Source organism: Marmota monax, unplaced genomic scaffold (assembly GCF_021218885.2).
Source record: "Marmota monax isolate L192 unplaced genomic scaffold, Marmota_monax_Labrador192_F-V1.1 WCK01_AAM20220418_F8-fsc00170, whole genome shotgun sequence".
NCBI classification, from domain to species: Eukaryota; Metazoa; Chordata; class Mammalia; order Rodentia; family Sciuridae; genus Marmota; species Marmota monax.
The window spans coordinates 74118-90632 of record NW_026692395.1 but is presented as its reverse complement, the minus strand read 5'-3'; the positions used below and the strand labels follow the sequence as shown (position 1 = coordinate 90632).

Sequence of the window (16515 nt, the reverse complement as noted above, 5' to 3'; positions counted from 1 at the left end):
GAGCCTGGGCGCTAGTGAGGGGGGAACATGTAAGTCACGTGGCGGGCATATATTTTACCTCTTTCAACAGTGCATCCTCTGGCCTTCCCTTTCCTGGGTTGCAAAGTAAAAGAACTCCAGGGGAGGCCTAGCACTTGTTGCAATTAGAGACCCCCCACAGAGACACCCTCAATAGAGACCTAAGCGGTACTCTGCAGGCGGGTAGAGAAGCCGTCAGTTCTGACCCTGGGGCCTTGAATAGGGGAGGGGCAGAATAGAGACGCATTGCGGAAAAGGTAGGGGGCCGGTGTGTGGGGCTAGGGGTGGGATCGAGAGGCTCAGCGCATCTGTTGGGGGAGGGGATGTAGAGGAAGGGGAGGAACTGCTGTACACTGTCGACCTGGTTGGTGGTGGGGTGGTGTGTTGGCAAAGGGGCGGGACCTTCTTCCAGTGCACATGCGCGTCGTAGTCTCCAGGACGAAGCTTTTGTTGGGAAAGCAGGCGGGACTCTTATTTGGTCGGTTAGCTCTTGCGCATGCGCGCGGCGTCCTGAGGCGGTGGGTGGTATATTAGGCGAAGAGGCGGGGTCGTCTAAGCTGCCGCGCTGGCATTTTCTCCTGGATAAGGAGAGAGTGCGGGTGCTGAGAGCCGAGCACAGCTATCCCGATCCTCTGAGTCGTGAAGAAGGGAGGCAACGAGGGGGTTGGGGTTGGGGCCTGAGGCAAGGTGAGATTAGCCCCCAGACCGGGCATCTGCCCCCTGGTGCGGGCTCCCCATTTTCTGCCCCCGACTCCTTTACCCCGGATTCGGAACCCCTCTCCATTGCCTGACTCCCCACATCCCCCACCCGCTCTTTCCTGATTCGAACCCCCGTATCACCCTCGGAACCCCTGTCCAATCCCTGCCATCGTTCCTCACAGAATCCTCACAGATTTCTCGATCTCGGTCTGTACTGTTATTCCTCCTGATTCGAAACCTCCATTCAACTTCCCGAGCGCGAATCCTATCTTAACCGGAACCCCGATTGGGAAGCTTCTCCCTGTCAAGCTTCTCGAGATCCAGAATCTCCATCGGGACGCCTGCTCACTTTTCCCGCTCCGTCCCTCCTCACATCCAGCCCCTCCTCCGCCCCCACAATCAAACCACGCGCACGCACACCCCTCATTTCGGCCCTCCGTGTTTGCCCCCGGTGGTATAACGCCCAGCTCCTCTTCCACAACTCCCAGGCTCCGCTCTCGCCAGAGGGACAGGAGCCATGGCTCAGAAAATGGACTGTGGTGCGGGCCTCCTCGGCTTCCAGGTGAGATCTCCGCTCCCCACCCCTCCATTTCCTGGGCAGACACTCCCCCCGCCCTCGGGCCCCACGGGTCGCCCACACGCCAAGATCCGATTTTGCCCTCTTTTCGTGCCTAGACTCCTTCATCTTTCAAATTCCCAGCGTTTATAGAAGGGGGGTGGGGCGGCCCTTTTCAGCCATCAGTCCCTGCTCAGAGAAAGGGGAGACCCTGTTAGTAGTCAGGGCAATCTGCCCAGAGAATGCGGGTTGGGTAAGGAACCATTTTTTTTTTCCACAGTCCTGACGCGTGTGGAGCAGTCTGTCGCCCCCTCCCCCAACCTCCCGCCTCCACCCTCCCTTTCTCCCGCATTCCCCCCTCCGGCGACCCCCCTTGTGCTCCTCAACTCCTCGCTCCGCCTCGTCCTAAGCTCCCTCGCAAGCCCCACTGGCTCTTCCCTGAGCCCACTCCTCCGTCCCTCAGCACCCCCCTTCCCACTCGGTTAGCACAGCTCCGCACGCTGCCCCGCCCCTCGTCTTGCCCCTGTGTCCGCCCCCTCCACCCGTCCCAGGTTCTGCACCCGCCCCGCCCCCCTTCGACCCTAGTCTGCTCCCTAGGTGTGTCCCAGCCTCTCCAGGTTTTGCACCAACCGCCTCCTGCAGCTCCCGTACTGCGCTGCGCCCCTCCTCCTGCTTCTGAGGCCCAGACATTGAATTTTTTCCCCCTGTATTTTGCAGGCTGAGGCCTCTGTGGAAGACAGCGCCTTGCTTATGCAGACCTTGATGGAGGCGATCCAGATATCGGAGGCTCCACCTACCAACCAGGCCACAGCAGCTGCCAGCATGCCAAATGCTAGTCCCCAGAGTTCACAGCCCCCAACTGCCAATGAGATGGCTGACATTCAGGTCTCAGCAGCTGCAGCTAGGCCTAAGACAGCCTTTAAAGCCCAGAATGCCACCACAAAAGGCCCAAATGGTGTCTATGATTTCTCTCAGGCACATAATGCCAATGAGATGCCCAACAATCACCCTAAGGCAGCCTTTAAGTCTCAGAATGCCACCCCAAAAGGCCCTAATGCTGCCTATGATTTTTCCCAGGCAGCAACCACAGGTGAATTAACTACTAACAAGTCTGAAATGGCCTTTAAGGGCCAGAATGCCACTACTAAGGTGGGCTCAAACACCACCTACAATTTCTCTCAGCCTCCTAATGCCAGTGAGGTGGCCAACAACCGGCCTAAGACAGCCTTCAAGGCTTGGAATGATACCACTAAGGCTCCTACAGCCGATACCCAGAACCAGAATGTAAACCAAACCAAAATGGCTGCTTCCCCACCTGACATAGAGACAAACCCAAGTATCTCTGAACCTGACGGTGCAGCTGCGCAGACATCTGCAGATGGTTCCCAGGCTCAGAATCTGGAGTCCCGGACTATAATTCGGGGAAAGAGGACTCGCAAGGTGAGATCCCCGCTAGCTTCACTTTGCTTTGGGTTCTCTCCTTTCTTCTCTGAGGTTCTTTTTTTCTGAACGAAAGTGTATGTAATTGCCTGTATTTGGCTAGGCTGAAGGGGATGTTAAGGTGAATGTTTATTTCTGTCCGCTGAGTGCCCACAGACTAATGGAGAGTTAATACGTAGGCATGTTGACAGCAGCCACCATGTTAAGTCATTTTACATTTTGAGAGCAGCCACCATGTTAGGTCTTGAGCTAGGCCCCCTCACACAGGTTATCTCATTAAATCTTGAAAATACCTCTTACTATCTAGGGATCATACTTGAGTTTTACAGAGGAGGAAATTAAGTCCCAGAGAGATGAATTGACTTGAATGATTCATTCAGGATGATATAAGCAGAGCCAGGAAGAGTAAGCCTCAAGCCTCCAACCTTGGGTTGCTTTTGACCTGATTTAGAGATGAAATTCTAAAATTAAGAAATTCTAAAGGGAAAGACAAACCTCAGACTCAGGGTGACCAATGGCCAGTCGGTTAGGTGGCTGTCAATACAGGTAAGGGTTTAGGGGACCTTCCTGAAATAGATAGGGTAAGGATATAGGACCAAATAATTATCTTCAACTTTTCTTCTCTCTGATGTTGCAGATTAATAACTTGAATGTGGAAGAAAACAGCAGTGGGGATCAGAGGCGGGCCCCACTGGCTGCAGGGACCTGGAGGTCTGCACCAGTTCCAGTGACCACTCAGAACCCACCTGGTGCACCCCCTAATGTGCTCTGGCAGACCCCATTGGCTTGGCAGAATCCGTCTGGCTGGCAAAACCAGACAGCCAGGCAGACCCCACCAGCACGTCAGAGCCCCCCAGCTAGGCAGACCCCACCAGCCTGGCAAAACCCAGTCGCTTGGCAGAATCCAGTGATCTGGCCAAACCCAGTGATCTGGCAGAACCCTGTGATCTGGCCAAATCCCATTGTCTGGCCTGGCCCAGTTGTCTGGCCAAACCCACTGGCCTGGCAGAATCCACCTGGATGGCAGACCCCACCTGGATGGCAGACCCCACCTGGCTGGCAGGGCCCTCCAGACTGGCAAGGCCCTCCTGATTGGCCACTACCACCTGATTGGCCACTGCCACCGGATTGGCCACTTCCTACTGACTGGCCACTGCCACCTGACTGGATTCCTGCCGACTGGCCAATTCCACCTGACTGGCAGAACCTGCGACCCTCACCTAACCTGAGACCCTCCCCCAACTCGCGTGCCTCACAGAACCCTGGTGCCCCGCAACCGCGAGATGTGGCCCTTCTTCAGGAAAGAGTAAGAGCTATACCTTCCCACTCACTTCTCTCTCGCTTTTTTATGTTGTTGTTGTCCTCCCATTTATAATCAACCAAATTTTCTGAAAATATATTAAAGCTTTGATGATTTCCTTTTCTCCTCTCAGGCAAATAAGTTGGTCAAGTACCTGATGCTTAAAGACTACACAAAGGTGCCCATTAAGCGCTCAGGTAGGCATCCAGTGCCCTCTTCCAGAGATCTGCCCTCCCCCTCCCTTTGCTTTATGGCCATCCCTTTGCTTATATGTCCCCTCAATTTCATAGCTAGTTCTTTATTTTCCACCTTTGAGGACATTAGCTGTATTATTCTCAGTAAGACTGGCAAAGGGGTTACTGCTCTATGGCCCTACTCAGCCCAGGTGCTCCCTTTTCTCTTCTTACAGAAATGCTAAGGGATATCATCCGAGAATACACTGATGTTTACCCAGAAATCATTGAACGGGCATGCTTTGTCCTGGAGAAGGTGAGAAGGCAGCTCTGAGGGACAGGAATGATGGGGAAAGTCTTGATTTCAAAGATTCATAGGGTTCCTACTGGGAATTTAGGGCAGTCACACGGGGAGGTGATTGACAGCGTCTGGGTAGCTTGTGATAAATTTTGTAATTTCATAGTCTGTTTTCTTTCCCCTATAGAAATTTGGGATTCAGCTGAAGGAAATTGACAAGGAAGAACACCTGTATATTCTCATCAGTACCCCTGAGTCCCTGGCTGGCATACTGGGAACGTAAGATGGGAGAGGAGGTGGAACATGGCCTTTCTCAGTGATGCTTTTTTTCCGGGAATTTCAAATAGGTCAGGGTCCAGGATTCAGGTTCACATAGCAGGTCATGGGCAGAGCTGGGGTATAATTCTCTCCTCACTAATGAATGTTGGGGAAGCTAGATGGGTAAGTGATCTGGGGTCTCTCTGCTGAAAACATTTTCTTTTTGTACTCTTTTAGGACCAAAGACACACCCAAGCTGGGTCTCCTCTTAGTGATTCTGGGTGTCATCTTCATGAATGGCAACCGTGCCAGTGAGGGTGAGTGACTGGACTTGCAGCTGGGGATTGGCTACAGCCTGATTTTCATGCTCATTTTCCGTGCCTTGTCTCCTCTTGCCTCCCATTGCAGCTGTCCTCTGGGAGGCACTACGCAAGATGGGACTGCGTCCTGGGTATGATTGGGCTCTCTCATCGCTTGCCTGTTTGAATCATCCTTTGGCAACAGAGGATGGTCCCAGGATTGCATTAACCTGGTGGTCTGGGGGTTTGGTTTGGGAAGAACCAGAGCCCAAGGATATTACCTGGGTGGATGGGGAAATAGTCCTGAACTCTCTGCCTTTTTTCTCATCTCTGACCTTGTGCTAGAAAGCTCTTTGCTTTTCTTTGGGCAAAGTCAAGTAATGTCTGATTATAGATTCCTTTCTTTTCATTTTTTAACTGTTAGGGTGAGACATCCCCTCCTTGGAGATCTGAGAAAACTTCTTACTTATGAGTTTGTAAAGCAAAAGTAAGTGATGCCTAAGGGGTCTTTTCTGGGTATCATGATTCTGACTGTGTGATGGTCTGCCTCAGAAAGCCCCTTCTAAGCTCATTTCTTAACTATACCTGTATGTAAGTTCACAAAATGTGTAATTAGGAGTTACTCCTTGAGATTGAATTTTTCTACAGCATAGTTGTTTTACAAGCAAAACCTGTCCTCCATCCCCATGGTAGACATTTCCAAGCCTGGGGCAGGCAGAGACTTTTGTACTGCTATATAATGATGGCAGTGATCCTATCTGGGGGCTCGTTGAAATGATTACAAGAACCTGGAGCTAGAGCTTTGGCAGAAGGGTGAGGTTAGTGTTGTCCTCTGTGTGACCCTAAACAAGCCTCCTGTGCACCTCTGAATGATTGCGTACTATAGAATCACTGGAACAGGAATTCAGAGGTCTGATTATTAAAGTGTAAATAACCTGATTGTGTTTAGGAATGAGTCTGGTAATAAGAGAGTTGCTACCTGAAATCAGAAGTTTTAAAATCTGAGGTTATTGTGCATTGGTGGACTACCACTCTCTTTGGGTAGGTAAACACAAGACTTTTTTGCTCTCTCAGATACCTGGACTACAGACGAGTGCCCAACAGCAACCCTCCCGAGTACGAGTTCCTCTGGGGCCTCCGTTCCTACCATGAGACTAGCAAGATGAAAGTGTTGAGATTCATTGCAGAGGTAATGGAGGAACTGCTCCAGAATTGATAGGTTAAGGGATGAGGTATCACTGGCTGGGAAAGGCCCAGAGCAGGAATGAGATCCTAGGTGTGTTGTTGTTGTTATGTAAGCAATAACACAAATTTAGGTGCTTAATATGTATTGAATGCCTAATATATAGTAACTAATACTGTTATGAGTTTTATATTGTTTTCTTTTTTGGTCAGGTTTTTTTAGTATATTTTTATTTTTTCCAAGCTTTATTAAGGCATAGTCAGTAAAAATTATATATATTTATGGGTTACCTGGGTTTTTTTTTAAATGTTGGCTTTTTTCGGTTTTTTATTGACTAATAAAAATGGCACATATTTGTGGGGTACAATGTGATGTTTTATGTATTTATATATTGTGGAATGGTTAAATGAATCTAACTAATTAACTATCACCTCACATATTTACCATTTTTTTGTTTTAAGAATGATTAAAACCAGCTCTTAGCAATTTTCATATATATAATACATTAACTATAGTCATCGTGTTATACAGTAGATCTCCAGAAATTATTCATCCTATCTAACAAAATTCCCACTGCTTAACCAATATCTCCCCATTCTCTACCCCAGACCCAGGCAACTACCTTTCTACTTTACTTCTATGATTTTGACTTTTTTTTAGATTTGACACATAAGTAACATTATATAGTATTTATCTTTATGTATCTGAATTATTTACTTAGCCTAATGTCCTCTAGCTTTACCCATGTTGTCAAAAAATGTTGGGATTTCTTTCTTTTTAAAGGCTAAATACTATTCCATTGTGTGTATAGACCACCTTTTCCTTATCCATTCATCTATTGATGAACAATTAGGTTGATCCTATATTTTAGTAGTTATAAATAAAAGCTATTTATATGTCAGGTTCAGAAGAGAGACCCTCGTGACTGGACTGCACAGTTCATGGAGGCTGCAGATGAGGCTTTGGATGCTCTGGATGCTGCTGCAGCTGAGGCTGAGGCGCGGGCTGAAGCAAGAACCCGTATGGGAATTGGAGATGAGGCTGTGTCTGGGCCCTGGAGCTGGGATGACATTGAGTTTGAGCTGCTGACCTGGGATGAGGAAGGAGATTTTGGAGATCCCTGGTCCAGAATCCCGTTTACCTTCTGGGCCAGATACCACCAGAATGCCCGCTCCAGATTTCCTCAGACCTTCGCTGGCCCCATTATTGGCCCCAGTGGCACAGCCAGTGCCAACTTTGCTGCCAACTTTGGTGCCATTGGTTTCTTCTGGGTCGAGTGAGATTTCAGGTAGGTACATCAATTTGGATTGGGAAGTTATGGACCTTGGAGGGTATAGGGTTGATAGGGTTGTATATATCTACATAAGCTAAGATTCATAGGAAGTCTTTGTTGGGGAGATGATGGAAGTATAGGAAAGCACTGTTTGATATTTATGTTACTTGTTATTTGATATATATCATTAATTTTTTTTTTTTTACTTTTTCTTTCTTGTGTTCACAGATATTGCTCATCAGTTGCAATAGTCTTTCCCCTGAGTGAGGCTGAAGCCTCAGATTCCTTCTAAACACAAGCTATCTAGAGAGCCACATCCTGTTGACTGAAAGTGGCATGCAAGATAAATTTATTTGCTGTTCCTGTCTATTGCTTTTTTTTCCTTGTGTGCTGTCAGGTTTTGGTATCAGAAATAAACATTGAAATTGCAAAGTGAATTTGATGTGCTCTGTTTTCTTTTTTCTGTTTTTTTTTTTATATTCAGGGAGAGATCAACATATTTAATGTGAGAGGACATCAGCTCTAACCTGAAGGGTGGATCAGCTTTCACCTTTGAAATGTGGGAGGATCCAGCTAATGGATTGGGAACCAAAAGGAAGGAACCATAGTGCACACAAGAGACCCAAGAATAGTGTAGTTTATTCAGTAAATATCTCAAAAACTTGTAGATATACTGTTACATGTCCTGGAGTGATATTGAGAGAAAAGAAATGAGGGAGAACTCCAGGTAATGACAAGGTTCAGAGTGGGAGTTGAAGGGGAGAGATGAATCAGTAAGTTGGTTATACTGTCCATGTGGGAAGTGAAATATCTCGAAGGATGGAGATAGGAGTAGGAGTAAGAACAGTAGGAGCCACGTGCCAAAATCAGGAAGAAAATATACCCATAGCCACATTGTCCAGGCCTCCTCCCATCTCTGGGAATGCAGCCCAGTTAGCCTATCCCTCTAGGAAACCCTCATCATTCCTCACCCCCACAGAACCAGGCTTTATCATAGAGACAGGGTTTTATGGACAGTGAAGGAGGACTTACAATGGCCTCTTCTTTCCTGCAGGGAGAAAGAAGAGCCTTTGTTGTATAGAGAACAAGGATTAAGTAAGACAAAGCTCCAAAGTTAGACAGCCTTTTGCTGTGACTGAACAGTGACCTGGCTTGATTACTGAAGGTCTGTGCTGGAAGCAAGGCTCTCCCACTGAGAATGAAATTATGCCTAGACCACAACTTCCTTAAGAGTTTGGTGGTATCTGGGCATGCAGACAAGGGCATAAGCAAGAGCTTCTGGCATAGGAAATGAGCAAAGGCAAGTTGACCCATTGTAAAAAGCTCAGTAATGGGTAGAGAGAGTGTTCAGAGCTTTCTCAGGCTTTCAGATGATGTTTGAATTCTATAAAGGCCCTTGCTTAACAGAAATGAGACAGAAGTCAGTATATGACCCTAGTTCCTCCCCTGTCTCCTTGTCTTCACTGCTAGACTCCTTTTTTCAGCCAGGTCTAGGTCCTGATGCTCTTCTCTGAAAGGCTTGGGGGAATCAGCCTGAGGCCTTTTCAGCATGGAGTGTCCTAGTCTTGCATCTGTGACTCGGACTGTGCTGTGGTTCCTGTATTTCTGGGGTTTTCTTCCTGGTGACATGAAGCAGCTGAAATCTGGGATTGGGGCAGCCTTTCTGTGGGAGAGGGTGCTTTCACCACATGCTGTGTCCACAGCAGGCTTGAATGTGGAGTCCCCCACTTGCCTCAGGCTTCTCAGTGTGTTTTCATATCTTCCACATTCAGGTAGCCTCAGAAAAGAACATACTATGTATCTGTAAGCCACCAAAGTGAGGACAAGTCTTTTCTGAAATGTCATTCCTACCCTCCTATCACCACCCACACCCCAGCTCCATACTGTGTGCAGATTGTATCTGCCTGTATGGAGGAGAATTCAGATGAGCTATGTAATATGTGGTAAGATGACAGGCTTAAGAGATGCGAGTAGAACATCCAGTTCTGCCCTGAACTATCCAAGTTATCTGCACTCTCCTCTGTGGCCTCCCTCAACTTTTGTGGCCTATGAGATGGTGTTTTAATCTATGCAAGACTGATGGAACTCTGTGGATCCTCCAAGCTATGCTAGGTACAAAAGAGGTAAAAGAGTCCTGGGTCACTGCTTTAGGTGATCAGATCCAGGAAAAGTTTATTTAAGAGGACAATACAGTTCAGCAAAACCAGAGGCATGTAAGACACTAGGGAGTTCTAGGGAAACTGAAAAAGGAGGAACATGCATCATTGCAACCAGGGGCTTGCAAAGGAGGCCTAATGCCTGTGGAAGACCCCTTAGATCCCTCTGTACTGCAACTTACTGCAGGCTTCAGCAGTAAAAGAGCAGGCTTCCACTCTGTTCATACCCCAGACTAGATTGATTCTGTTGCTCCCCTGTTCAGAAAATTCTGTTGTGACTTGTATAATTGGCAAAATATGAATAAGGGCTTTAGATAAGATACCAATGTTGTGTCAATGTTAGTGGTCTTATTTTGATACACTGTTTTCTGTAAGAGAATGTCTTAGTAACTTTCAAAATATTTAAAACTCTGTGTTTGTGTGTGTGTTTGTGTGGAGTGTGGAGGGGAGAGGGAGGGGTAGAGTGAAATAATGAAGAAATATATTCCTTAGACTAGGGAGATCATCCTGGGTGGGCCTTTATAGTCAAGTGAGACTTTATAGGGGCTTCTAGTTTTCTTGGCAAGAGATGTTTGAAGAGTGAGATAAATTTTATGCACGGAATTTTTCCATTCCTGAATTTGGAGATGGAGGGAGCTAGATAGAAAGCAAAAAATATGGGTAGCCTCTGTGACATAAGAGATGCCTCCAGTTGATAACCAACAAAGAAACCAGGACCTCAGATCTATAGCTGCAGGGACAGAAGTTACAACAATATTAGTTAGATTGGAAATAGATTCTTCTCCAAAGGCCCCAGAGAGGAATGCAGCCCTACCAACCCATTGATTTCAGTCTTGCCTGGAAAGAGAACCCAACCAAGCCATGCCTGACCTACACTAACTAGAAGGTAATAAATGGATGTTGTTTTAGCCACTCAGTTTGTAGTCATTTGTTATGCATTAATAGAAAGCCAATACTTAACCTTTGTGGGATGGCAAGCCCAGATGTTTGTCTACCCCTATTGAAACAGAGTAAATCAGATTATTCCCCCTGAAATTGCCAAAGGGCAGGCATGCAACCTACTCTTAGTCAATCACATGCTCTCTCCTTGGACTTTGAAACTTAAATGATTGACAGGAGTAAAAAAACAGGGTTTGTGATTTTGCCCCCAGGGCAGCATCCTGATCAGACTGTTCCGGTCTGTGTTTTGTTCCTATTCAGTTCTCAAGTTACTTTCTTTGGTCTTTCTCCAATTCTAAGAGGATCTGACATCTTTCTAATAAATTTGTTTTATTTACATTGGCAAGAAAAAGAGAGTCCTAGATTCCAATTCCACCTTTTTTTTCAATGATGTGACATTAAGCAAGTATCTTTTCTCTGAATGCTGGTATTCATCCATAAATGCAGATGAGGAAATAAAATATTTTGTAAAAACTGAATTTCTATGCACTCTCCTATATTTCCCAGCCATCTCTGCTGCTGTGCTAGGGTCATATGACTATTTTTGGCCACTGTCTCTGTACTTTCAGGACAAGACACCTTATGAGTCCCTATATCTTCAAAATAATGTGTTCAGCAGAATCCTGGGAAGTTCCCTGAATGGTTAGTTGAATGTCCTAGTGGAGGTGAGGCAGTAAGATGAGAACAGGGAAGGACTTTGATGGCCTTTGAATTTGGGGCTTGGCTTCAACTTTATCTGTCTCTGCCATAGCACCAACCTGCAAAAGACTCATATGCATAGGTAATTAAATAACTTTGGTTTTGTGTAGAGAGGGTCAAGTGAAGGATATGGACAGATTAAACTGGAGGGCCAAAAGGGACTAGATGAACAAGTGTAGGTTGGGATCAGATTGAAGAAAAACCTCAAAGATGAGCCTAAAGAGCTTAGACTCTCTTCCTGCGACCCTAGCCATGCATATGATGCCAATTTTTTCACCCACTAGTTTTAGTATCCATTGATGATTCTTCCCCATTCAATGACTACCATGTTTGTTGTACAGAGATAACTTTCTATTTCCATCATTATTTATGATATATGATATAATTTATATAAACACATAAGATTATAATTAGAAGTCATTCTTTTCAAAATAAAAATAAAAATTTAGTTTCATCTAAAAAGATATTTTATCACTACTTTATAATTTGAGGATCAACTCATTCTTTTTATAAAAATGTTTTTTAAAATTTGATCAACATGTCTTAATTGCACAAACTAACAGGGTTTAGTTTGATATTTCCACACATGAATACAGAATGCACTGATCAAATCCAACCTCCCTTAATTTGTTGCCCCCCCACTCGCTTCCCAATCTCTATTAATCACTATACTGATTTTACAACTTTTTTTAACCTTCCATCATTCTTTTCTTTCCAGCTTTATTGAGGTATAATTGACAAACAAGAATTTTATATATTTGCAATGTACTACACAATGTTTTGATATATGGATACATTGAGAAATGATTGTCACAACCTAATTTATATATCCATTTGCTCATATTGTTTGTGTGTGTGTGTGTGTGTGTGTGGTGAAAAATTTAAGATATGCTCTCAACCAATTTCAAGTATACAATCTAGTATACTAGATAGCACCATGCTATATATTAGATCACCAGAAATTATTTATCCTGCCTAACTGAAACTTTGCACTTTTTGACCAACATCTCCCCATCTTACCCCTCCACCACACACCCAACCTCTGGCAATCACTATTCTGTTTCTATGAGTTTGAAGATTCCATATATAAGTGAAACATGTAGTATTTGTCTTTTTGTGCCTGATTTATTTCACTTATCATAGTATCATTGAAGTTCATACATGTTGCTTCAAATGACAGGATTTCCTTATTTTGAAGTAGTATTGAATAGTATTCAATTGAGTATACATATCACATTTTCTTTACCCATTCATCTTTTAATAGGCATGTAGGTTGACCTGAGTGATTGTGAATAGTGCTGTAATGAACATGGGAATGCAGACCTCTCTGAGATATTCTGATTTCATTCCTTTGTAAATATATTCAAAGGTTGGATTGCTAGATCATATGATAGTTCTATTTTTAATTTTTTGAGGACTATCCATATTGTTTTCAATTTAAAAAGTTCAACATTATTAAACATCAGGGAAATGCAAATTAAAATCACAATCATGCCTATTCAAATGGCTGTTATCAAGACCAATGATAATTTGTGATCACAAGGATACAGAGAAAAGGGGACCATTATACACATCAGTATATCCATATAATTAGTATATTCATATAAATTTAAATTTAAACTGGTCTATGTCTACAAAAAAAAATTCTGCCTAGACTTTGGCACTAGTTGCACTGCACTCATGAATCATTTGGGGGAAATGTGCATCTTTACAGTGTTATTACTTCCACTCCATGAGCATGGCCTGCTTCCTCATTTATTTAGGCCTCATATTTCTTCATCAGCATTTTTAGCATGCAACTATTATATGTATTTTGTTAGTTTAGACCTTTTCTTTGAAATAACTGTAAATGGTATTATTTTTAATTCCCATTTCCACATACTTGTTAGTAAATAGACGAGTGATTGATTTTTGTGTATTGAATTTATATCTCATGAACTTGCTAAAGTTAATAAGTTATGGTGGTGCAGGCCTGTAATTCCAGTGGCTCAGGAGGCTGAAGCAGGAGGATCTCAAGTGCAAAGCCAGCCTCAGCAACTTAGTGAGGCCATAGGCAATGTTGTGAGACCCTGTCTCTAAATAAAACTAAATGGGCTCAGTGGTTAAGTGCCCCTGGGTTCAATCCCTGGTACCAAAATAAATAAATAAATAAACAAACAAACAAATAAATAAATAGATAAATAAATAAATAAAAATTTAAGGATGAGCTTGCTAAAGTCACTTATTAGTTCTATGTGACTTTCTTTTTTACAGAATCCTATGATTTTTTCCTCTGGACAATCAGATTATCTGCAAATAAGGTCAGTTTTGTTTCTTCATTTCCAATCTGAACTTTTTTTTTGGTATCTTTTTTTTTTGGGGGGGGGGGGGTTCTTATTGCACTAGCTAGAATTTCCAGTACTGTGTTAAATGAGAATAATGAGAACAGATAACTTTGCATGTTGTTAATAAAGTGGAAATACTTCTGAATTTCCACATTTTAAGTATGACCTTAACTATCTATAGGTGTTTTATGGATGCTCTTTATGAAGTTGAGGAAGTGTTGCTCTATTCCTAGTTTGCTGGGAGATTTACTATTAATTGTTGTTGAATTTTGTCACACTTTATTTAACATCAGTAGATATGATTGTATGATTTTTCTTCTTTTAGCCTTTTTGTGAGTTTTTTATTATAGCAAAATGCACATGACATAAATTTTAGCATCTTCACTATTTTTAACAGTTCAATTGTGCTAATATATCCACTTTATTGTGCAACCTGTCTATAGAACCTGTCCATTTTGCAAAACTGAAATTCTATATCCAATAAACAACTCTCCATTTTCCCCTTCTCTAGTCCATGGAAACAATTTATTTTCTGTATCTATGAACTTTGACATTCTAGATCTCATATAAGTTGTATTTTACACTATTTATCTTCAAGGAACTGGATTTTTTCACTTAGCACAATGTCCTCCAGGTTCATCCATGTTATTGAATAGTGTGATTTTCATCTTTTTAAAAGTTGAATAGTAGTTATTATTTTAAAAGCAGAATATCAATCCATCGTATTTTTTTAAAGAGAGAGCGAGAGAGAGAGAGAGAGAGAGAGAGAGAGAGAGAAGAGAGAAAGAGAGAATTTTTAATATTTATTTTTTAGTTTTCGGTGGACACAACATCTTTATTTTATTTTTATGTGGTGCTGAGGATCGAACCCAGTGCCCCACGCATGCCAGGCGAGCGCGTTACCGCTTGAGCCACATCCCCAGCCCCAATCCATCATATTTTTAGGTTGCACAATACTCTATTTTATGAATGTACCATATTTTTATCCATTTATCTGTCACTCACATTTGAGTTTCTTCAACCTCTTAACTATTTCAAATAGTGCTACAATGAACATGGATATGCAAATATCTTTTTGAGACCCCGATTTGAATTATTTTGGATAGATAACCAGGAGTGAAAATTCTGAATCACATGGTAATTTGATTTTTAATTTTTTGAGGAGCAGCCATACTGTTTTCCACAGTAGTTGTACCATTTTACAATCACACCAGCAGTGTACAAGAGTTCCAATTTTTCCTCATCTTCAACAGCACTTGTTATTTCCTTTTGTTATTGTTATTGTTTTTCATCGTAATGTAATTGAGGCGATATTACATTCTTGTTTTCATTTGCATTCCCAGATTGATTAATGATGTTGAGCATCTTTCAAAATGCTTGTTGGACATTTGTATAATATTTTTGTAGAAATGTCCTTTCCAGTCCTTTGCTCACTTTTTAAATTGGGATAATTGATTCTTTTTGTGTGTTGTCTGGTTTTTATGAGAATGTGTGTGTGTGTGTGTGTGTGCGCGCGCGTGCACAGGTTTCATATTTTCAGTCAGTTCTGTGAAGGATATCCTAAACACTATATAAGTCACAAAAGAACATTTTTTTCTTCCACTATTAAAATAATGACATTCACAAACAATTTTTTTACCTTTATTTGATTTATTTATTTATATGTGCTGCTGAAGATTGAACCCATGGCCTCGCATGTGCTAGGTGACCACTCTATTGCTGAGCCACAACCCCAGCCCCTTCACAAACATTTTTAAGAAGCTTGTCTGCATCATCAGGGTGGTGATCCTGAATTTTAAGCAAAAGTATCACATTCTTGACACAGATTGCTTATAGGTACATTTGGAAATTGCTTTCTAGTCATGATAAACATCGTATACAGGTTTTAAAAATATCCCCACTTTAGCTTTAAAAAATTAGTTGGGTCAAACATTTTTTTTTTTCCAGAAGCAATGATATTGAGAACCCAAACTAAAAACCTAATAAATGGAGAAATACCTGGTCTCAATAAATGTCCCCGAATTTGTCTTTAAATGAGAAAAAAAAATTATATGGAGCTTTTTAAAAAGTCTTTTGACAAGCTACCTTGGGAGCTCAATTCAAAATAGAAGTTGATGTACTAAAACAGATGTTTCAGTGCAGCTCCAAAAATCTTTATAAGTACAGCGATTTGGAAGGATAATCCTGGATCAGAAGTGTTATTCCTTGTGTATCTACTTTACGTGTGCATGCCTCAGCTTAGTTGTCATAATTGTCTCGGTAATTTCCTCCTGAGTAGTGGTCATAGCCACCCTGGCTCCTGCCACAGTAGTCTCGGGACTATCTGTATCCATATTCATAACCTCCAGGTCAACTGTCATACCTGCCATTCCCATACCCCTGGTCCCCACCATCTCTAGAATAGCTGCAACCATGATCTCTGGTGCCACGGGTAGATGTGCTTGGATGGTCCACATGGATCTGGCGACCATCCAGGGACTCTCCATTCATGGCTTTCATGGCATCTGAGGCATGTTCTGGGTTGGTGACGGTGATGAAGCCAAAAGCCTGGGATCACTGGGCCTCCCGGTCCTTGACAACAACCACTCAGAAACAGGCCCAAAGGTCTTCAGGACCTGCTCATCATCAGTATTGAGGGTGAGCCCTCCCATGAAAAGCTTCCCTTCTTAAGAAGACATGGCAGTGAATCTGAGTCCTGAAAATTAAAAAGTAAGAAAAGACAAGCTCTGAAGAGCAGGGAGAATAGAGCAAGTTATGGGATTTATTTATTTTGTTTATAAACCCCTTATTAGATATATGACTTGCAAATAGCTTCTTGCATTCTATGAGTTTTCTTTTTTTTAATTGTTATTTAGAGAGAGAGAGAGAGAGAGAGAGAATTTTTTAATATTTATTTTTTA

At 43.0% G+C, this 16515-nt stretch overlaps 1 protein-coding gene and 1 pseudogene across 2 annotated transcripts in view; one reads left to right on the top strand and one right to left on the bottom strand.

Annotated features, from left to right (window-relative positions):
- Positions 1 to 7934, top strand: part of Maged1 (MAGE family member D1) — a 115049-nt gene extending 107115 nt beyond the window's left edge. Inside the window, exons 1-13 of one of the 2 annotated variants that reach the window (XM_046442446.2) lie at positions 547 to 705; positions 1206 to 1279; positions 1991 to 2713; positions 3351 to 4019; positions 4147 to 4210; positions 4423 to 4502; positions 4672 to 4763; positions 4980 to 5059; positions 5151 to 5193; positions 5466 to 5528; positions 6116 to 6230; positions 7127 to 7512; positions 7726 to 7934. In XM_046442446.2, coding sequence (XP_046298402.1) covers positions 1235 to 1279; positions 1991 to 2713; positions 3351 to 4019; positions 4147 to 4210; positions 4423 to 4502; positions 4672 to 4763; positions 4980 to 5059; positions 5151 to 5193; positions 5466 to 5528; positions 6116 to 6230; positions 7127 to 7504 — 2352 coding nt within the window. In that variant the 5' untranslated portion in view covers positions 547 to 705; positions 1206 to 1234 and the 3' untranslated portion in view covers positions 7505 to 7512; positions 7726 to 7934. Of the gene's footprint in view, positions 1 to 546; positions 706 to 1205; positions 1280 to 1990; positions 2714 to 3350; positions 4020 to 4146; positions 4211 to 4422; positions 4503 to 4671; positions 4764 to 4979; positions 5060 to 5150; positions 5194 to 5465; positions 5529 to 6115; positions 6231 to 7126; positions 7513 to 7725 lie in introns of those variants that run through there. The other variant, XM_046442447.2, reaches the window with a different exon arrangement.
- A 7919-nt stretch (positions 7935 to 15853) lies between these two features.
- On the bottom strand, positions 15854 to 16293 carry LOC124091519 (RNA-binding protein 3-like; annotated as a pseudogene).
- Between the last annotated feature and the right edge of the window lie 222 nt (positions 16294 to 16515).